A 21714-nucleotide genomic window follows, 5' to 3' on the forward strand; every position below is an offset into this window, starting at 1 on the left:
TGAAGGCAGCAAAATGGCATAGAAGGTAACAAGGTCTCAGTTCTGGCTCCTTCGGTGTGGCTGATATCTCCCCTGGTGAGAGCTGCATGGATCACTGAGCTGCAGCCATGATTCCATGAGGAACGTGGGAAACTTCTGGGAGCTACACCCACTCCCTTGCGTTATTGACCTTGTATCCTCGTTCGGATTGTTGGCTGAAAACAACCTTAAACCAAGCACAAATCATCATTCTTGCATATCTGCAACCAAGATCAGCATTTGGGGCCTGAGCTGGCTCAGTAGCCAAGGGAGCAGTAACCCCTACACAGCTGGGGGCAGCGGGAAGACAAATCCCTTCTGTCCCCAAATCGAAACTGCCCCTCCTGCACGCCGTCACTCCCCATCTTGCAACATTCTTCCTCCGTGGCACTCACCGCCACTGGAGCCTTCCCAGTTATGTGTTTGTTTACTGGTACAGTGTCTGCCTCCCGACCTCCCTCCACTGGAATGTTAGGTCCATGAGAGCAGGGGCCCCATCTGCCTTGTTCACGGTCTACGCCCAGTGTCTAGCACAGACAAGGGCTCAGTAAATATGTTTGTTTGTTTTTTTAAATAAATAAATTTATTTATTTATTTTTGGCTGCGTTGGGTCTTTGTTGCTGCGCGCGGGCTTTCTCTAGTTGCGGCGAGTGGGGTCTACTCTTCGTTGCGGTGCACGGGTTTCTCATTGCGGTGGCTTCTCTTGTTGCGGAGCACGGGCTCTAGGCATGCAGGCTTCAGTAGTTGTGGCATGCAGGCTCAGTAGTTGTGGCTCGTGGGCTCTAGAGCGCAGGCTCAGTAGTTGTGGTGCACGGGCTTAGTTGCTCCACGGCACGTGGGATCTTCCGAGACCAGGGCTCGAACCCATGTCCCCTGCATTGGCAGGCGGATTCTTAACCACTGTGCCACCAGGGAAGTCCAGTAAATATATTCTGAATGAATAAGTGACTACGGGAATGCCGCAAAAATACGAGTAAAGTGTTCATATGGAATAGAGAGACTTTGTCGGGCTGTTCTGGCCCTGTTTGAATGAGGTCGCTGGTGGCCCCAGTCAGACCGCTATGGGACCTACTCTATTTCTTTATCAACCTCTGGCAGGCAGCTGCTCTGTGAGGACTGTGACAAGTGGAGCAAAGGCAATCCATCTGCCGAGCATCAGCCCAGGCCTGATATACGGCACTTACGCTAGGAAAGACTTCATGGCTGGCAGCTCTTCTAAAGACACTTGTCTCTCTGGTCATAAAATGCGAGACAGGCATTTATGTCCTAACTTTCATTTGTGTTAAAGCTATGCAATCACCAACACTTAACTGTTGGAAAATCCACTTCACGCTGCCATCTGAGTCTTGATTTCCCATTTTTACCTCCTCGCCCACTAAAACGGCTCCAAGATAGGCGTGCTAGGTATGTAGCCGCACACCAGTGTGTGTTACCAACTTTGGATCAGTGTGTCTTATTTATGTTTGCTGTGATTGAAGAAAGATGCTGTCTGTGGCAGATATTTTGGAACAACTTGCAAAAGTTGGAAGGCTAAGACGTAATGTCCTAACCTGCTTGGCAGTTTAGAGTTCTGGACGTGATTTAGAGTCCACACTCTAAATCAGATGCACTCATGAGAGACTGGTGGGGAACGGAGCCAGGCAGATGAAGGGAGAGGACAAAGGGCGTCCGCTTGCTTTTATAGATCATGACAGAGCTGTTGTGGTCCTGGAGTCAGCAGCTTCTTGATTCTCTGGCTTTCTGAGGGAGCAGGGGCAGCTTTGGGGATCAAAGTAGAGTTGGTTCTGCTGTTGGCTTAGGTGGCAGCTGCTTCTTGATAGATCAGCTTCTTGTTATGCAGTGGCAGCCTCCCTGATCAGTGCAGAGCACAGTGGTTCTGGGGGCAGGAGTTGTGACTGGGAGCTCAGACTAGAATCTGCTCTCCGGCCCTGCCAACAATTCTGTAAGCACTGAATTTCCATATCACTATTATATCTCATTCTGTTTCTACCAGGTAAAGTGGATTCTGTTGTCTGCAACAGATTACTGACCGATAGGCCTTATATAGCGATGTCTGTCCAATTGGGTTTTGAGCTTAACAGTTCGTGTGACCCCGTGCAGAGTGCAGAGTACGCACAATCTTTTTCTGGTGGGAGCAGTGGTATAACCTCCAGCGGGCAAGAAAAAGAGACTATGTACTTTGATGGGAAGCCATTTTGCCTTGTGAGTTTAAAAGAGAGCTTGCTCAAAGCACTAGGCATTTCTGTTCCAATCAGCAAAGAGGTGCTGAAGGGCAACCAAAAGAACACACACTAATTGCGGACACTTCTAAGGTCACTGCTACGCTGGAGCAGTGACTGTGAGATCACTACCCCCGACCTGCTTTTGTGTTGTCTTGAGCCTTTCCAGGTGTGTCACCTAAAACTGTTGTATCCAAAAGTGCACTGAAAACACAGAAGAGTTGAGAAATACTAGTCTAAACTATAGATGGTTTAACCTCCAGTAATAAAAATTTTACTGCATCTTGAAGTAGCCATGTTAGCTTGGGGCGCACTGACTGCTGGAATGTACTTTTCGCGTATTGAGTCCAGTCTGTTTTATTATCCCTCGTATCCACTGTGATTTTAGGTCTAGCCCTGGGCCATGCACAGAGTGGGCCTGATTCCTTTTTCATATGACACCCTTTCAAATGTGGGAGGGCAGCTTTTATATCCTCTGTGAATTTTCTCTTTTTCAAGTAAAACACCCCCTCTCCCTACTGAAATCTTTTTTTCTTTACTGGACCATTCCCATCAGACATAAATATCTTTATAAAACAAAAGCAGAACACCCAAACCAGAACCAAATAAAACAGTTTTTCAACTCACATCCCTTCCACCCCTGCGAAAAGCTGACTAGGTTCACTGTTTCCAGTTCCTGTCCTTCCATTATCTCTCAAAGCCAGTCCAGTGCGACTTTCATCCTTACGGTTCCAAAGGACAGCTCTTGTCAAAGGCCACCTATGACCCACATGATGCTAGACCAATGGTCAATTCTTGGCTCTCCACTGGGTGACCCAGCAGCAATATTTGACACACAAAAATCATTCCCTCTTTCTGTTTTTTTAAAAAATGTTTATTTACACTAATTCCTCCCCCCCCAATTAAATTACATCATGTATCCATGACACAATGGTTTCACATATAAGTTTCAAAGTCTAACTTGTACTTGGGATTTATATGAACAGTTAACCTAAGTCCATCAAATCATAGTCATCCTTCCCACTAATAGTCTATTTATTGATTCCCTTTTCCTAAAGTTTCCTGGTATCCCATACATTTTTTCCCACAAATTTTTTACCTTTCCCTATTTCACTATGATTCATAGTCACATTACAGAACAAAACAAAAATCTGGATGCATTCTTTCAAACATCTCCTACCTGAGGGTCCATATCTACACTGTCCAATAAGGCAGCCACAAACCACACGTGGCTCTTGAGCACTTAAAATGTGGCTGCTCTGAAATACAAAGGATCATGAGAGATTACTACAAGCAACTATATGCCAATAAAATGGACAACCTGGAAGAAATGGACAAATTCTTAGAAAAGCACAACCTTCCAAGACTGAACCAGGAAGAAATAGAAAATATGAACAGACCAGTCACAAGCACTGAAATTGAAACTGTGATTAAAAATCTTCCAACAAACAAAAGTCCAGGACCAGATGGCTTCACAGGCAAATTCTACAAACATTTAGAGAAGAGCTAACACCTATCCTTCTCAAAGTCTTCCAAAATATAGCAGAGGGAGGAACACTCCCAAATTCATTCTACGAGGCCACCATCACCCTGATACCAAAACCAGACAAAGGTGTTACAGAAAAAGAAAACTACAGGCTAATATCTCTGATGAACATAGATGCAAAAATCCTAAACAAAATACTAGCAAACAGAATCCAACAGCACATTAAAAGGATCATACACCATGATCAAGTGGGGTTTATCCCAGGAATGCAAGGATTCTTCAATATATGCAAATCAATCAATGTGATACACCATATTAACAAATTGAAGGAGAAAAACCATATGATCATCTCAATAGATCCAGAAAAAGTTTTTGACAAAATTCAACACCCATTTATGATAAAAACTCTCCAGAAAGTAGGCATAGAGGGAACTTACCTCAACATAATAAAGGCCATATATGACAAACCCACAGCCAAAATCGTTCTCAATGGTGAAAAACTGAAACCATTTCCTCTAAGATCAGGAACAAGGTAAGGTTGCCCACACTCACCACTCTTATTCAACACAGTTTTGGAAGATTTAGCCACAGCAATCAGAGCAGGAAAAGAAATAAAAGGAATCCAAAGTGGAAAAGAAAAAGTAAAACTGTCACTGTTTGCAGATGACATGATACTATACATAGACAACCTAAAGATGCTACCACAAAACTACTACAGCTAATCAATGAATTTGATAGAGTAGCAGGATACAAAATTAATGCACAGAAATCTCTGGCATTCCTATACACTAATGATGAAATATCTGAAAGAGAAATTAAGGAAACACTCCCATTTACCACTGAAACAAAAAGAATAAAATAGCTAGAAATAAACCTACCTAAGGAGACAAAAGACCTGTATGCAGAAAACTATAAGACACTGATGAAAGAAATTAAAGATGATACAAACAGGTGGAGAGATATACTATGTTCTTGGATTGGAAGAATCAACATTGTGAAAATGACTATACTACCCAAAGCAATCTACAGATTCAATGCAATCCCTATCAAACTACCACTGGCATTTTTCACAGAATTAGAACAAAAAATTGCACAATTTGTATGGAAACACAAAAGACCCCGAATAGCCAAAACAATCTTGAGAAAGAAAAACGGAGCTGGAGGAATCAGGCTCCCAGACTTCAGACTATACTACAAAGCTACAGTAATCCAGACAGTATGGTACTGGCACAAAAACAGAAATATATATCAATGGAACAGGACAGAAAGCCCAGAGATAAACCCATGCACATATGGTCACCTTATCCTCGATAAAGGAGGCAAGATATACAATGGAGAAAAGACAGCCTCTTCAATAAGTGGTGCTGGGAAAACTGGACAGCTACATGTAAAAGAACGAAATTAGAACACTCCCTAACACCATACACAAAAATAAACTCAAAATGGATTAAAGACCTAAATGTAAGGCCAGACACTATAAAACTCTTAGAGGAAAACATAGGCAGAACACTCTATGACATAAATCACAGCAAGATCCTTTTTGACCCACCTCCTAGAGAAGTGGAAATAAAAACAAAATAAACAAATGGGACCTAATGAAACTTAAAAGCTTTTGCACAGCAAAGGAAACCATAAACAAGATGAAAAGACAGCCCTCAGAATGGGAGAAAATATTTGCAAATGAAGCAACTGACAAAGGATTAATCTCTAAATATACAGGCAGCTCATGCAGCTCAATATCAAAAAAACAAACAACTGAATCCAAAAATGGGCAGAAGATCTAAATAGACATTTCTTCAAAGAAGATATACAGATTGCCAACAAACACATGAAAGGATGCTCAACATCACTAGTCATTAGAGAAATGAAAATCAAAACTACAATGAGGTATCACCTCACACCAGTCAGAATGGCCATCATCAAAAACTCTACAAACAATAAATGCTGGAGAGGGTGTGGAGAAAAGGGAACCCTCTTGCACTGTTGGTGGGAATGTAAATTGATACAGCCACTATGGAGAACAGTATGGAGGTTCCTTAAAAACTAAAAATAGAACTACCATACGAGCCAGCAATCCCACTACTGGGCACATATCCTGAGAAAACCATAATTCAAAAAGAGTCATGTACCACAATGTTCATTGCAGCACTATTTACCATAGCCAGGACATGGAAGCAACCTAAGTGTCCATTGACAGATGAATGGATAAAGAAGATGTGGCACATATATACAATGGAATATTACTCAGCCATAAAAAGAAACAAAATTGAATTATTTGTAGTGAGCTGGATGGACCTAGAGTCTGTCATACAGAGTGAAGTAAGTCAGAAAGAGAAAAACAAATACCGTATGCTAACACATATATATGGAATCTACAAAAAAAAATGGTTCTAATGAACCTAGGGGCAGGACAGGAATAAAGACACAGACGTAGGGAATGGACTTGAGGACATGGGGAGGGGGAAGATTAAGCTGGGACGAAGTGCGAAAGTAGCATTGACATATATACACTATCAAAAGTAAAATAGATAGCTAGTGGGAAGCAGCTGCATGGCACAGGGAGATCAGCTCGGTGCTTTGCGACCACCTAGAGGGGTGGGATAGGGAGGGTGGGAGGGAGACGCCAAGAGGGAGGGGATATGGGGATATACGTAGGCATATAGCTGATTCACTTTGTTATACAGCAGAAAGTAACAGAACACTGTAAAGCAATTATACTCCAAGAAAGATGTTAAAAAAAAAATGTGGCTGCTCTGAACTGAGATGCTGAAGCGTAAAATACATACCAGATTTCAAAGACAGTACTGAAAAGAAAATGAAATTATCTTAATTATTTTTAATATTGATTACATGTTAAAATGATAATATTTTGGACATACTGAGTTAAACAAAATAAACTATTGAAATTAATTTCATTTTTTTTCCACTTTTTAAAATATGGCCACTAGAAAATCTTAAATTCCATATGTAATTCTACACACTTGCTATCACCAGAAGGAGCCACTTACTTCGTTTCACTAAACATCCATGAACATCCTAGATATCTTTCCAAGTCAGAATACAGATTGGTATCAGTCTTTTTAACAGATGATTAGTATCGTATTGACACATTCCTGATGGACTTTTTTTTACACTTTTACAAGCAATCCTACAGTGAACTGGAGCCTTCTATATACAGCTTCTTGGGCAGCCACACCTCATTGCTAACTCATATTTGCCTCCTGTCCTCTAAGATCCTAGCTCTAGAGACAACCACATGTGTGGTTCAGACTTTCCAACACCTCTACACTTGCGTGCTGCTTTAAAATTTTTTTCCCCAGGAAAACCAGCAGTGAGTCTCACTGTACAGGCCAAATCTCCTGATTTTCCTACAGCATGGTTTGTCAGACTTCATCTCTGTTCAGATCTTCAGCTCTGGAAACCAGACAACCAAATATAATTTCTCATATTAACCTTCTAAAGCAAAACTAATTTGACTATTGTCTTCCTCCAAGAAAGGAATCTGGTTTGTATTAACTTAAACTCTTAGTGAATAATAAAAGTTGTTTTTTTCCCCTTCTCTTAGGAGAACAGACATAATATGAAAATTAATTTTCTCTGTTGGCCCTAAGAGCCCATTATGTCAGCCCGATACAAGACAGCTCCCAATAGCCTTTCTCAGGAAGACTGCTGTTTTTCCAAAAGAAAATTGACAGCAGCAGATCTATTTGTGATTAAATACTTAAGGGCCTGACACACAAAAAAAGAATAATGACATAATATAGAGGGACAAAGGCTGTGAAAACAGCTCACATTAAAATGCTTGTTTACAAGCATTGGGGAAGAAAAGTCTCCTGAAAAAAATAAGAAAAAAAAATCTAAGAATCTAAGAGTCAGGAGAAACATAAGGAAGAAGAAAAGAAGGCAACCAAATGCATAATGGATAACTGTTCTTTTCTGATTCTGTCTTGGCCTGGAAAGCCATCTTTAGAAACACGAAAGCATTTGTCTTGGCATCAAATTTGTTCTCACAAGGCGTGGGTTATATGCATTACTAATAAGGAAGCCGCTATGTAGGAAGCAATATCTGGGAAAGTGGAAAATATGTTTTCCATTTGTAATTCAAAATCCTCTGTCTATGTAGGGCTCTTCCCTCCCTGTGGCTAAACATAGTAAGCATAATTTAACCACTCAACTAAGGTAGTCTTTTACAATGAGTACTAAAAAATGCAGAAATCCCATTCTGTGACTCTAGGGTGACATCTGGGTATCTATAATTTGGAAAGCTTCCCAAATTTAATGGCACTTTTTTTGGGCAGGTGGGCAATCCAGTATCCATTCCCCTTCTTCTGGTAATAGTACTATGATTTTTCCTTTGGGGAATCACTTCCTTGTGGCCGCTATGAAGTGATCTAACCCCTCAGTTCTGGGTTGGGCACATGACCCAGGCCCAGCCAATTAGCATGTTTTACCCCCTTCTGGCCAAAATGATTGGTTCACAGATGAGCAGAGAACCCCAGAGATCCAACGAATGTCAAGCCTGGGACGTGCCCTAGAACCTTTGAGAAAGAGGTAATATCTTTCTGCTGGGATTGTCCATTGATAGAAAGTAATCCTGGACTCATTCATTTTCTTTGCCTCCAAGAGGAAAGACCTTGAGGATAAGGTCAACCCAGAAAATGAAGAAAGATTACTGATGACATTATTTGAACACCTGGATCTATCCTCTCCTAAAGCTTGGTCTCCCCCAGCATTCTGCAGTTGCATGAACCGATGATTCTCCTCTGCTTGCCATTCATAGCCTTTGATAATCTTTTAAAAAATTTTAACAACTGGTAAGGCACTAATCAGAAAAGGTGCAATGTGTTACTAGTCCTGCTTGTGGCTGAAGGAGAACTGTTCAATGGTGATTACAACTGGGTAGCCAGGAGTAGGAATCACTCGACCACAATCCAAGCCACCACTTTTCACCTGGTATCAGAGCCACAGGCATTGCCTACTGCAAGTGGCTATGAAAGCAGAATTATGAATGATGGCTGGTAAGTATAATGAGGTAAGATTTGACTTCACTATTAGGGAAAGAAAATAGAGTTGCCCAATAACAGAAAGGCTTGCAGTAGTGGGTTCCCTGACCTTAGATGTAATAAGCAGAAGTTGGATGACCAGCTGCAAGTGTTGTTGTAGAAAAGATTCCTGTATTATCCTAGAGGAGTGGTTTTCAAAATATGTCCCTGAGCCAGCAGTACTGGCATTACTTGTGAGCTTGTTAGAAATACAATTCATAGACCCACCCTGACCTAGGAAATCAGAATCTTGGGGGGGTGGGGGAGGGGCAGAAAACGGTCTTAAGAAGCCCTCTTGGTGATTCTCATACATGTCAGGTTTGAGAACCACTATATTAGACTTGAGAGCACTGGTTCTCAAACACAGTTTCCTAAGCCCCCATCCCCAGAGATTCTGACTGAGTAAATTTAGGGTTGGGCTTGAGAATTTGCATTTCTAACAAGTTCCCAGGTGATGCTGATGCTGCTGACCCGGGGACCACACTTTAAGTACCACTGTCTGAGAGGTTGACCTAAGAGATGTCTAAAGTTCCATTCAATGTTGAGATTCTTTGACCTTGAGGATTTACGCTGCAAATCCAGTCCTACTACATAACCCTGTTAATGCTTTGGTTCACATGTGGTCTGGCTCCACGAAGTGTTGGCAGCCAAAATGACACAGCTCAGCAAGAGAGGAGTACTTTAAAATAACTCAGGTTCATCACAAAGTCACAAAAGATAACAGATATATTTCTTAAAATATATCTTAGAGCAACAAAAACAATAGGGAAACCTATTAGCCACACTCAGACAAAGTAGGTGTTTCTGCACCCCCTACAGGTTTTTATTCAGGCAGTCCTAACCAGTGCCCTGTGGACCTATTGTCCTTTGCCTCAATCCCTCTTTTCCTAAATCTACAGCTCAAAAAACTACAAAAAAGCAAGTCAGGACCTTGCTCTGAGGGCAGGGGAAGAGGAAAACTGAATGGGCAAAGCTAGAATTTCAATGAGGCATGGGAAGGGAAAGGTTGAGAACCTTCACATAAACATTAATCATTTTTGTCCATAACAGTTATGATTTAGTAATGCTTTGTGCCAGACACTGTTTTTAGCACTTTGCACAAATCAGTTCACTTAAAGCTCACATCAATATTGTGAGAGCGGTGTTACTGTCATTTTACAAATGAGTTAACCAAGGCTCAGAGGGGTTAATCAACTTGTCCAAGGCCACACACACAGCAAGCAAAAAGTCAGAAACCTGAACCCAGGTCTGTGTCACTCCAAAGCCCTTGTTCTTGAACACAGCCTGATATGCCTTCCTACAAAATGAGGACAAACACATCTAGGGCAAGCGGCTTCACAGCATCAGCGTCTGGCCCTACGGCCTCCAGGTTTCCCAGCTAGTCCTCCTCACTGCCACCTGCTTGGAGGCCTCTTGCCTGGGCCCCTCCTTGCTCCTTTGTGTTCATTATGTGTTGTGTCTGCCCGCCAGTTGTCGGAGCTGATACAGCACTGGTCCCCATCCCCCAGGCCACAGACCGGTTTTGGTCCTCAGCCTGTTAGGAACCGGGCCGCACAGTGGGAGGCGAGCGGCGAGTGAGCGAGCAAGGCTTCATCTGCCGCTCCCCATCGCTTGCATTACCACCTGAACCATCCGCCCCAACCCTGGTCCGTGGAAAAATTGTCTTCCACGAAACTGGTCCCTGGTGCCAAAAAGGTTGGGGACCACTGTGATACAGGATAGTCAGCAAAGACAGTTGTCATCCTGAAATAATGCCTTTTTTGCCTTGATGTCACCAAGATGATTGAGTAAATATGGTTAAACCAGATTCTGAAAGGCCATAAACACAAGGCAGCGGCATTTAAACTTGACACAATAGGAAATGAGAAGTAGTGGAGGACTTTTGGAGTAAGGGAGGCTAATCTGGCAACACGCCCACAAATTAGGCCAAGGCTCTCTCCCCTGGCTGTCCATCACAATCACCTGCATCCCACACCCCATTACCACCCTGGACTTTCTGGAACAATAGGCCAGGAGGAGGGACCCACACACTTGTATGGTTAAGATGTTTCACAGGTGACTGTTCTTCATTGGCCCTGAAAGTCCACGATGTCAGCCCAATACAAGACAGCTCTTAATATTTCTCACTTAAAAGTGAGATGATTTGGATTAATGGATTAAAGAGGTAATTTTTTTTTAAAGCAACAGAAACATTAGGAGAAACTGTAGATGAACATTTATCTTTTTAAGTCAGGGAGGCCTTTTCTAACTAAGCATAAACAGGAGGAATAAATTAGTAGATTTGACTAAACTTAAAAAAAAATGATAATAAAGTCTATCAAAAAAACACCATAAAGAAAGTTAAAAGGCAAATAATGAAGTGCAAAAAATATTTGCTACAGAAGGTGGGGTCAAGATGGCAGTGCGGGAAGACGCGGAGTTAGCGTCTCCCCACAACTAGGGCGCCTGCCGGCCGCTGGAGGGAAACTCTGACATCCAAGGAGATGGGAAGAACCCCAAAGTGAACTGGTAGGACACAGGGGGACTGAGGGGGGAGGAGAAGTGGAGGCCAGACAAGATCTGCGCCCCTGAGGCTGGGGAGATCAGGAGAGGCAGGTGTGAGGGGCCCTCCCAGGCCGGAGGAGCAGGAGAGGAGAAGAGTGCGTTTGCCTTGCCCACTTGAGCCCAAGGAGCCTGCTGGGCTCCCAGGTGAGGTCCCCTGCCCTCTGAGACCAGGGGTGGGGGGCACGACTGGGCCCCTTCTGTTCCTTGAGCCTAAGACTCACCCCCCACAGTCCTCAGGGCCTTTTCCGGTCCCGTGGGTCCTAAGCATAGGCCCCGCCCACCACCCAAACCTTGCAAAATAATATGTCACACATGAAGGAGCAAGGTAAAAACCTACAAACCAAATAGATAAAGAGGAAATAGGCAATCTACCTGAAAAATAATTCAGAGTAATGATAGTAAAGATGATCCAGAATCTCAGAAATAGAATGGAGGCACGGATTGAGAAAATACAAGAAATGTTTAAAAAGATCTGGAAGAACTAAAGAACAAACAAACAGAGATGAACAACACAATAACTGAAATGAAAAATATGTTAGAAGGCATCAATAACAGAATAACTGAGGCAGAAGAACGAATAAGTGAGCTGGCAGACAAAATGGTGGAAATAATGCCAAGGAGCAGAATAAAGAAAAAAGAATGAAAAGAATTGAAGACAATCTCAGAGACCACTGGGACAACACTAAACGCACCAACATTCGAATTATAGGGGTCCCAGAAGAAGAAGAGAAAAAGAAAGGGTCTGAGAAAATATTTGAAGAGATTATAGTAGAAAACTTCCCTAACATGGGAAAGGAAATAGTCACCCAAGTCCAGGAAGCACAGAGAGTCCCATACAGGATAAACCCTAGGAAAAACACACCAAGACACATATTAATCAAACTAACAAAAATTAAATTCAAAGAAAAAATATTAAAAGGAGCAAGGGAAAAACAAAAAATAACATACAAAGGAATCCCCATAAGATTATCAGCTGATTTTTCAGCAGAAACTCTGCAGGCCAGAAGGGAGTGGCAGGATATACTTAAAGTGATGAAAGAGAAGAACCTACAACCAAGATTACTCTACCCAGCAAGAATCTCATTCAGATTTGATGGAGAAGTCAAAAGCTTTTCAGACAAGCAAAAGCTAAGAGAATTCAGCACCACCAAACCAGCTTTACAACAAATGCTAAAGGAACTTCTCTAGATGGGAAACACAAGAGAAGGAAAAGACCCACAAAAACAAACCCAAAACAATTAAGAAAATGGTAATAGGAACATACATATCGATAATAACCTTGAATGTAAATGGATTAAATGCCCCAACCAAAAGACACAGACTGGCTGAATGGATACAAAAACAAGACCCGTATATAAGCTATCTACAAGAGACCCACTTCAGACCTAGGGACACATACAGACTGAAAGTGAGGGGATGGAAAAAGATATTCCATGCAAATGGAAATCAAAAGAAAGCCGGAGTAGCAAAACTTGCATCAGATAAAATAGACTTAAAATAAAGACTGTTAAAAGAGATAAGGAGGGACACTACATAATGATCAAGGGATTTATCCAAGAAGAAGAAATAACAATTAAATGTTTATGCACCCAACATAGGAGTATCTCAATACATAAGGCAAATGCTAATAACCATGAAAGGAAATCAACAGTAACACAATAATAGTAGGGGACTTTAACACCCCACTTACACCAATGGACAGATCATCCAAACAGAAAATAAATAAGGAAACACAAGCTTTAAATGACACAATAGAACAGATAGATCTAATTGATATTAATAGAACATTCCACCCAAAATTGGCAGAATACACTTCTCAAGTGCACATGGAACATTCTCCAGGATAGATCACATCTTGGGTCACAAATCAAGCCTTGGAAAATTTAAGAAAATTGAAATTGTATCAAGCATCTTTTCTGACCACAATGCTATGAGATTGGAAATCAGTTACAGGAAAAAAAAACTGTAAAAAACACAAATACATGGAGGTTAAACAGTGCACTACTAAATAACCAAGAGATCACTGAATAAATCAAAGAAGAAATACATAGAAACAAATGACAATGAAAACACGACGATCCAAAACCTATGGGATGCAGCAAAAGCAGTTCTAAGAGGGTAGTTTATAGCAATACAATGTCACCTCAAGAAACAAGAAAAATCTCAAATAAACAAACTAAACCTACACTTAAAACAACTAGAAAAGAACAACAAAGAAAACCCAAAGTCAGTAGAAGGAAAGAAATCATAAAGATCAGAGCTAAATAAAGGAAATAGAAATGAAGAAAACAATAGCAAAGATCAATAAAACTAAAAGCTGGTTCTTTGAGAAGATAAAATTGATAAACCCTTAGCCAGACTCATCAAGAAAAAAAGGGAGAGGACGCAAATCAATAAAAATAGAAATGAAAAAGGAGAAATCACAACTGACACTGCAGAAATACAAAGGATTTTAAGAGACTACTACAAACAACTATATGCCAGTAAAATGGACAACCAGGAAGAAATGGACAAATTCTTGGAAAGGTACAATTTTCCAAGACTGAAACACCAAGAATTAGAAAATATAAACAGACCTATCACAAGTAATGAAGTTGAAACCATAATTAAAAATCTTCCAGCAAACAAAAGTCCAGGACCAGATGGCTTTACAGGAGAATTCTATCAAATTTAAAGAAGCGCTAACACCGATCCTTCTCAAACTCTTCCAAAATATAGCAGAGGGAGGAACACTCCCCAACTCATTCTACGAGGCCACCATCACCCTGATACCAAAACCAGACAAAGGTGTTACAGAAAAAGAAAACTACAGGACAATATCTCTGATGAACATAGATGCACAAATCCTAAACAAAATACTAGCAAACAGAATCCAACAACACATTAAAAGGATCATACACCATGATTTATCCCAGGGATGCAAGGATTCTTCAATATATGCAAATCAATCAATGTGATACACCACATTAACAAATTAAGCAATAAAAACCATATGATCATCTCAATAGATGCAGAAAAAGCTTTTGACAAAATTCAACACCAATTTATGATAAAAACTCTCCAGAAAATGGGCATAGAGGGAACCTACCTCAACATAATAAAGGCCATATATGACAAACCCACAACAAGCATCGTACTCAATGGTGAAAAACTGAAAGCATTTCCACTAAGATCAGGAACAAGACAAGGATGTTCACTCTCACCACTCTTATTCAACATAGTTTTGGAAGTCCTAGCCACGGCAATCAGAGAAGAAAAAGAAATAAAAAGAATCCAAATTGGAAAAGAAGAAGTAAAACTGTCACTGTTTACTGATGACACGACACTATACATAGAAAATCCTAAAGATGCCACCAGAAAACTACTAGAATTAATCAATGAATTTGGTAAGGTTGCAGGATACAAAATTAATGCACAGAAATCTCTGGCATTCCTATAAACCAACAACAAAAAATCAGAAAGAAAATCTAAGGAAACACTCCTAGTTACCACTGCAACAAAAAGAATAAAATACCTAGGAATAAACCTGCCTAAGAAGGTGAAAGACTTGTACTCAAAAAACTATAAAACATTGATGAAAGAAATCAAAGATGACATAAACAAATGGAGAAATATACCATGTTCTTGGATTGGAAGAATCAATATTGTGAAAATGACTATACTACTCAAAGCAATCTACAGATTCAATGCAATCCCTATCAAACTATCAATGGCATTCTTCACAGAATTAGAACAAAAAATTTTACAATTCGTATACAAACACAAAAGACCCCGAATAGCCAAAGCAATCTTGAAAAAGAAAAACAGAGTTGGAGGAATCAGGCTCCCTGACTTCAAACTATACCACAAAGCTACAGTAATCAAGACAGTATGGTACTGGTACAAAAACAGAAATATAGATCAATGGTACAAGGTAGACTGCCCAGAGAAAAACCCACGCACATATGGGCACCTAATTTATGACAAAGGAGGCAAGAACATACAATGGAGAAAAGACAGCCTCTTCAATAGGTGGTGCTGGGAAAACTGGACAGCTACATGTAAAAGAATGAAATTAAAACACTCCCTAACACCATACACAAAAATAAACTCCAAATGGATTAAAGACTTAAATGTAAGACCAGACTCTATAAAACTCTTAGAGGAAAACATAGGAAAAACACTCTTTGACATAAACCACAGCAAGATCTTTTTTGACCCACCTCCTAGAGTAACAGAAATAAAAACAAAAATAAACAAATGGGACTTAATTAAATTTAAAAGCTTTTCCAAAGCAAAGGAAACCATAAACAAGACAAAAAGACAACCCTCAGAATGGGAGAAAATATTTGCCAATGAAACAACAGACAAAGGATTAATCTCCAAATATACAAACAGCTCATGGAGCTCAGTATCAAAAAAACAAACAATCCAGTTAAAAAATGGGTGGAAGACCTAAATAGACATTTCACCAAGGAAGACATACAGATGGCCAAGAGGCACATGAAAAGATGCTCAACATCACTAATTATTAGAGAAATGCAAATCAAAACTACAATGAGGTATCACTTCACACCAGTCAGAATGGCCATTATCAAAAAATCTAGAAACAATAAATGCTGGAAAGGGTGTGGTGAAAAGGGAACCCTCCTGCACTGTTGGTGGGAATGTAAATTGATACAACCACTATGGAAAACAGTATGGAGGCTCCTTAAAAAACTAAAAACAGAACTACTATATGACTCAGCAATTCCACTACTGGGGCATATTCCCTGAGAAAACCATAATTCAAAAAGAGTCATGTACCACAATGTTCATTGCAGCACTATTTACAATAGCCAGGACATGGAAGCAACCTAAGTGTCCATCGACAGATGAATGGATAAAGAAGATGTGGCACATATATACAATGGAATATTACTCAGCCATAAAAAGAAACGAAATTGAGTTTTTATAGTAAGGTGGCTGGACCTAGAGTCTGTCATACAGAGTGAAGTAAGTTAGAAAGAGAAAAACAAATACCGTATGCTAACGCATATATATGGAATCTAAAAAAATTAAAAATAAAAATGGTACTGAGAACCTAGTTGCAGGGCAGGAATAAAGAGGTAGACATAGAGAATGGACTTGATGACATGGGGTGGGAGGGCGAAGCCTGGGCGAAGTGAGAGTAGCATCGACATACATACACTACGGAATGTAAAATAGTTGGCTGGTGGGAAGCAGCAGCATAGCACAGGGAGATCAGCTGGGTGCTTTGCGATGACCTAGAGGGGTGGGATAGGGAGGATGGGCGGGAGGCTCAAGAGGGAGGGGATATGGGGACATGTGTATGCATATGGCTGATTCGCTTTGTTGTGCAATAGAAACTAACACAGTATTGTGAAGCAATTATACTCCAATAAAGATCTATTAAAAACAAATTAAAGTAGCTGAAAAAAAAATTTGCTACATATTTGACAAAATAATTAATTCCCTTAATAAATAAAAAGTGCTTCAATTCAATAAGGAAAAGATAAATATTCCAAAGGAAAAATGGACAAAGTACATTATATGTATTTCATTTGAAGAAGAAATACAAATTATGAATAAATGTGAGAAAAAAGTTTCACCTCACTACTAAACATGGAAATTCAAATTAAAACAAGGTATCACTTTGGCAAATATTTATAAATGATAATGCCTAGCAGTGAGGATGAGAAAAAACAGGCACATTTATATGCTCTTGGGAGAACTATAAACTGGCACAACTTTCTGGCGGGCAATTTGGCCTTATGCTTCAAAAGCCTTTAAAATGTTCATTTTCTGGGATCCAATAATCTCTATCACTTCTATGAATTTATCTTAAGGAGATGATTACCTCTTACAGACTCATACACAGACTAATGTACATGGATTCAATGTGTCTTTAGTACGAGTGAGAAACTGGTAATAAACTGCATGTACAATAATAAAGGATAGGTTAAATACATTGTTTTCCAACAAACAAATTATTTTTATAATCACAAAAATGGTAATCATTATTTCTATGGTTTATATGATAATATCATGGAGTGTTAAATAGAGGGAAACACCTTTGGAGGCCAAGAAGTCATTTAGTCTTTCAGGTGTAACGTCATGAAGACAAAGGAGGGGGTGGTAAAAGTGAGAGTTCAGAGGAAGAGAGAAATCTTCTAAACCAGTGCTGTGCAATATTGGAAACATTAGTCATATGTGGCTATTTAAATTTAAATTAAAGTTAAATAAAATTTAAAATTCATTTCCTTAGTTGCATGAGCCATATTTCAGGAGCTCAATACCCACAGGCGGCTAGTGGTTACAGTATCAGACAGGATGGGCTATAGAATGCCTCCATTATCACAGAAAGTTCTATTGGACAGTGCTGCTCTAAACATTCTACCTCAGGCCTGGATCCAGCTTTTGACTCATCTCTTCAGCCTCATCTCTTGGTGCACTTTCCAACCTTCATGCTCCAGCAACAAGAGTGTAAGCATCAGAAGGGCAGAGACCATATTTGCCTGGTGCTCCCGGTCTAGTGGGGAAGAGGTGTTATCCGGGTAATTATACACAGTGGTGTGTAGACTAGCCGTCAATGTGTAGATTGTTGATACAGCACAGAGCTCAGGCCGGGGTTCAGGGAAGACTTCCCAGAGGAGGGGTCGGCGTTACCCAAAAAGTAAAGACAAGACTATTCTAAGTAGAGAAAAGAGCATGGTATGAGTAAAGGCACAGCTGAGAGATAGCACAGCATAAGGGAAGAATTACCAGCTGGTCAGGCATTTATTTATTCAAGAGATAGTAAATGCCTGTGATGGGCCAGGCCTGAGCCAGCCTCCAAGGACAGAGCAGTGAACAGCTATGGTCCCTGTCCTCAGGATGCTTATACTCTCATCTGGTACTGCTGGAGCACCAAGGGTGAGGTGAGGTGACAAGGGCCTGGCATCTCATATTAAGGGTCCTGTTTTTTATCCTAGCAAATGAACCCTCTTTTCTGCCACAGGGAGGGCCAGAGTCCCACTTCCTATCTTTCTCTCCTTCCTCTGCCCCAGTCCCCATCGCGGCCCTGGGAGATGGAGAGCTCCTGGGAGGGGGGAGGGGAGGTAAGGCATGGGAGGGGCACAGTGGACCGTGCAGTAGACTCTTCCAGCGGCCAATGAGAATGTGGATTTGAGACGTGGAAGAATAAAGACGGGAAGTGTAGTTGGGGGGCTGCTGGAGTATTCTAGAAGGGACCAGGGACTGAAAAATGGGAGGGCCCACTTCAGTGACGTTGGAGCGGGAGAAGACACTCCAAGTTAAGGAAATGCCCTCTGAGGGAAGGAATCTCGCCGAGCAGAGGGAGAGCCACCGAGCGCGGCGGGGGAGGGCGTGTCTTCCGGGCAAGGTTCCAGGGAGAAGAAGGACCCGGACACATCAGGCGAGTTCCCCAAGCCAAAGGAAGCGGGCGGGAGGGGCACGGGCACCCCTGGCAGAGGAAAGGCATCGGCGGGTCAGAGGGGCAGGAGGGGCCGGGCATGTCGGGGGCCACCGGCCAGGATGGGCGGGGCCATGAGGCAGCAGGTGTGCGTTACCTGGGGAGCCAGGCTAGGAAGGCTGGAGCTGGCCTGGGTCCTGGGGCAGCTCAGAGGGACTCCCCGGGGAGGGAGACCTACCTCCCTTGGACTTTAGGGGGGCTATTTCCCGACCTTGTCCTTGAGCATTTACAAGAGGCGGGCAGGGCAAATTCTCCACAGCCCGAAATCCGCCTAGAGCCACGGCTTTGCTCGGGGCCTGCCAAGGGACAGACGCTTTGGGGGCGTCTCGTCGGGTCTGGATTCCCGACTCTCGTCAGGTGCTTCTCTGGGGCAACCCCCTCCCGCACCTGCCGCTCGGACAGCCCAGCCCCCTTTGACTCTAGGCAGCTGTGCTCAGGCTCCTCGCCTGATCTCTTCAGATCACCACCTCAGCCGAGACCCCTCCCCCAGCCGCGACCTCGCGGCCCTCGGTCCCCTCAGACGGCCACCCCCCACGTGGCCGGCTCCCCACTTCCACCCCTCCCGGGCCGCTGTACCTGGGGCTCTCGAAGCTGCACCCCCTGCGCCGCAGCGCCGCCCTCTTCTGCCGCAGGAGCGCAGCGGCCGCCCCGCCGGGCTCTGGCTCCATCGCCCCGGGCGGGGGCCGCGGGCTCGGGCGCACTCGGGTGGGCTCGGGCCTCGGCGGGGCTCGGCGGGCCGCTCGGCTCGCGCGCCGCAGCCCACGCCCCGCCCCGCGCGCCTCTGCCCGGCCTAGGCCCCGCCCTGGCTCCGCCCCTAACTTCGGTCCAGCCGCTCCGTGCCCCTCGGCGGGATCTAGGCCCCGCCCTGGACCCGCCCTAAGGCTCAGTCCCGCCCACTCTATGCTCCTCAGCCAGGTCCAGACCCCGCCCAACCCCGCCCCGAACTGCGGCCCAGCCCACTCCGCGCCTCTCAGCCAGGTCCAGACCCCACCCCAGCTCCGCCCCGTACTCCAGCCACGCCCCTCCCGCACAGACCTCGCGGGGTTCCCTGTGCGGGCTGTCAGCACCTCTGCTAGGCCCACAAGCCTAAAATGCCACCCCATCCTCAGCTCCGTAGAGTCCACGGCCCCTCCCCTCCCGCTCCGTGGCCCTCAGCACCGACCCAGGCCCCACCCACGTACCCTCCCACTACTGAGCTCTTGCGCGCGGCCTCCGCCCTCACCCCAAGGGTCGGCTCCTCAGAGAGTCGCCCCTCCACATCTCAGTACCTCTCGGCCCTTTCTAACGTAGCACCGTCCTCTCTTAGGGCCGCCTTTCCCCGTGCCCCAACCATAGGCAAGGCCCTGCTTTTTCTCTCCAAAGCGCCCCCTCTCCCCCCCTCGACAGTGCCGGCCAAGCTCAAGCTCCCAGCCCTGCTCAACCCAGCCCGGACAGTCCCCGCCCACAGCACCGCCTCCGCATGTGGCCCCGCCCACTCCACCTCACCTCCGCGGGTGCCCTGGCCCTGGCCTGCTGGCTACATTCCCGGGTATGATGTCGGCCCTCGAGGCTAAATAGGAATTCTACCGTAGAGTCTGCGTTAGCTCGCCGATCTCTCCATCCATCAAAAGGAGGTACTGTTTTCTCCAAGTGGTGTTTGTGGTGCCTATCGCAGTGAGGCTGAGGGGCTGGAGCTTTGCAGGCTACCAGTTGTGAGCTGAAGTCTTGACTTCATCACTTTCCTGCACCGTCAGATGCATCCATCTCACAGCCCTCGAACACTGCCCTGGGGCTGAGGGCAGCGACCCCATCCGGGTAAAGCTGTGGGTCACTGTACCATCTAAGTCGTGAGGAGCAGGTGAGCTAGGGCCCCTCAGCCAGCGGGGCTTGTCATAGCTAGGGAGGTGTGGCCATACTGGCCCGGAACCGGGGTGGTGGAGCGGAGGCTGCGGAGCGTGTGTGCAGGAGCCTGAGCTTGGAGAATCGGCCGCTGCAGCTTTGGAAGGCACTAGCTGGGAAGCTGAGGCAGGCGGGGCCAGGGGTCCCCATGATCATCTTGGATCATGTCACCCCCTGGTGCACACTCCCTCAATAACTTCAAGGTGCTTTCCCAGAAGGCCTGGACTCCTTCACTGCCGGACATTCCAGCAGAGAAGCCAGTCTGGAGGGAGAATGCAGGGGACAGAAAAGATGTAGGGGGCTTCCCATTTCTCCTTCCTGCCCCTTGAGACTTCACCTTCGTCCTCCCCTCAGGTTTCCATGGGACAATCCTTGTAAGACAGTGCCCCCTCTGCTCTTAAGCAAGCCAGAGTGGGTTTCTGGGTTTTGCCTAGCATCATGAACTCCCCTCAACATATCTTTTCAGACTGGGATCCCCCTGCTCCCCCAAATCCTTTACTCAGTGAGACTGGGTTGCTTGCCTCCCCAAACTCATCCTTCTCCTTCTGTCTTCTGTCTTCCTGCCTCTCCCACCCACCATGTGTTCAGCGATCTCTGAAATGACTCTCCAAATGCCCCTGCCCTCTAAAGCTTCCCCCAATCCCCCAGGTCCCTCCCCGGAGTACCCACAGCACTGACTCTGTCCCTCCCTGAGGGCACTGCTCCTGTATGTCATTTATGTTCTAGTAACCTCTTAGCTGAGTGCCCATACCTCCTTCACGTCTTTGTCTGGCACAGCAACTGTTGGCTAAATAAACGCACGTGACTTTAATAAATTGAGCAGTATTCATTGGAAAACACATTTAATTTCAAAGTAAACAAAAATGTTTACACTAAACTATTTAATTAGTGAAACAATTATTATCAGTGTAACAAGCTGAAAAATACAGCAACTTGATACAAGACTGAGGTAACAAAATACTTCACCAAAAATCTAAAGAATCCCACAGAGGGCTGATGTTCAGTGGTTACTGTGGATGAGACAATTCACAAGAATTAGGGAAAGTCCTTACACAACTGCATGCAGGGGGTCTG

General features: G+C 43.8%; 1 protein-coding gene across 1 annotated transcript in view; it reads right to left on the minus strand.

Annotated features, from left to right (window-relative positions):
* GARNL3 (GTPase activating Rap/RanGAP domain like 3) overlaps window positions 1–19456 on the minus strand; it is a 159920-nt gene extending 140464 nt beyond the window's left edge. Inside the window, exon 1 of the mRNA XM_061200963.1 lies at window positions 19339–19456. Within this exon, the coding sequence (XP_061056946.1) occupies window positions 19339–19430 (92 nt within the window). The 5' untranslated portion in view covers window positions 19431–19456. The remainder of the gene's footprint in view (window positions 1–19338) is intronic.
* Window positions 19457–21714: the final 2258 nt, after the last annotated feature.

The sequence above is a fragment of the Eubalaena glacialis genome, chromosome 9 (assembly GCF_028564815.1).
Source record: "Eubalaena glacialis isolate mEubGla1 chromosome 9, mEubGla1.1.hap2.+ XY, whole genome shotgun sequence".
Taxonomy (NCBI): domain Eukaryota; kingdom Metazoa; phylum Chordata; class Mammalia; order Artiodactyla; family Balaenidae; genus Eubalaena; species Eubalaena glacialis.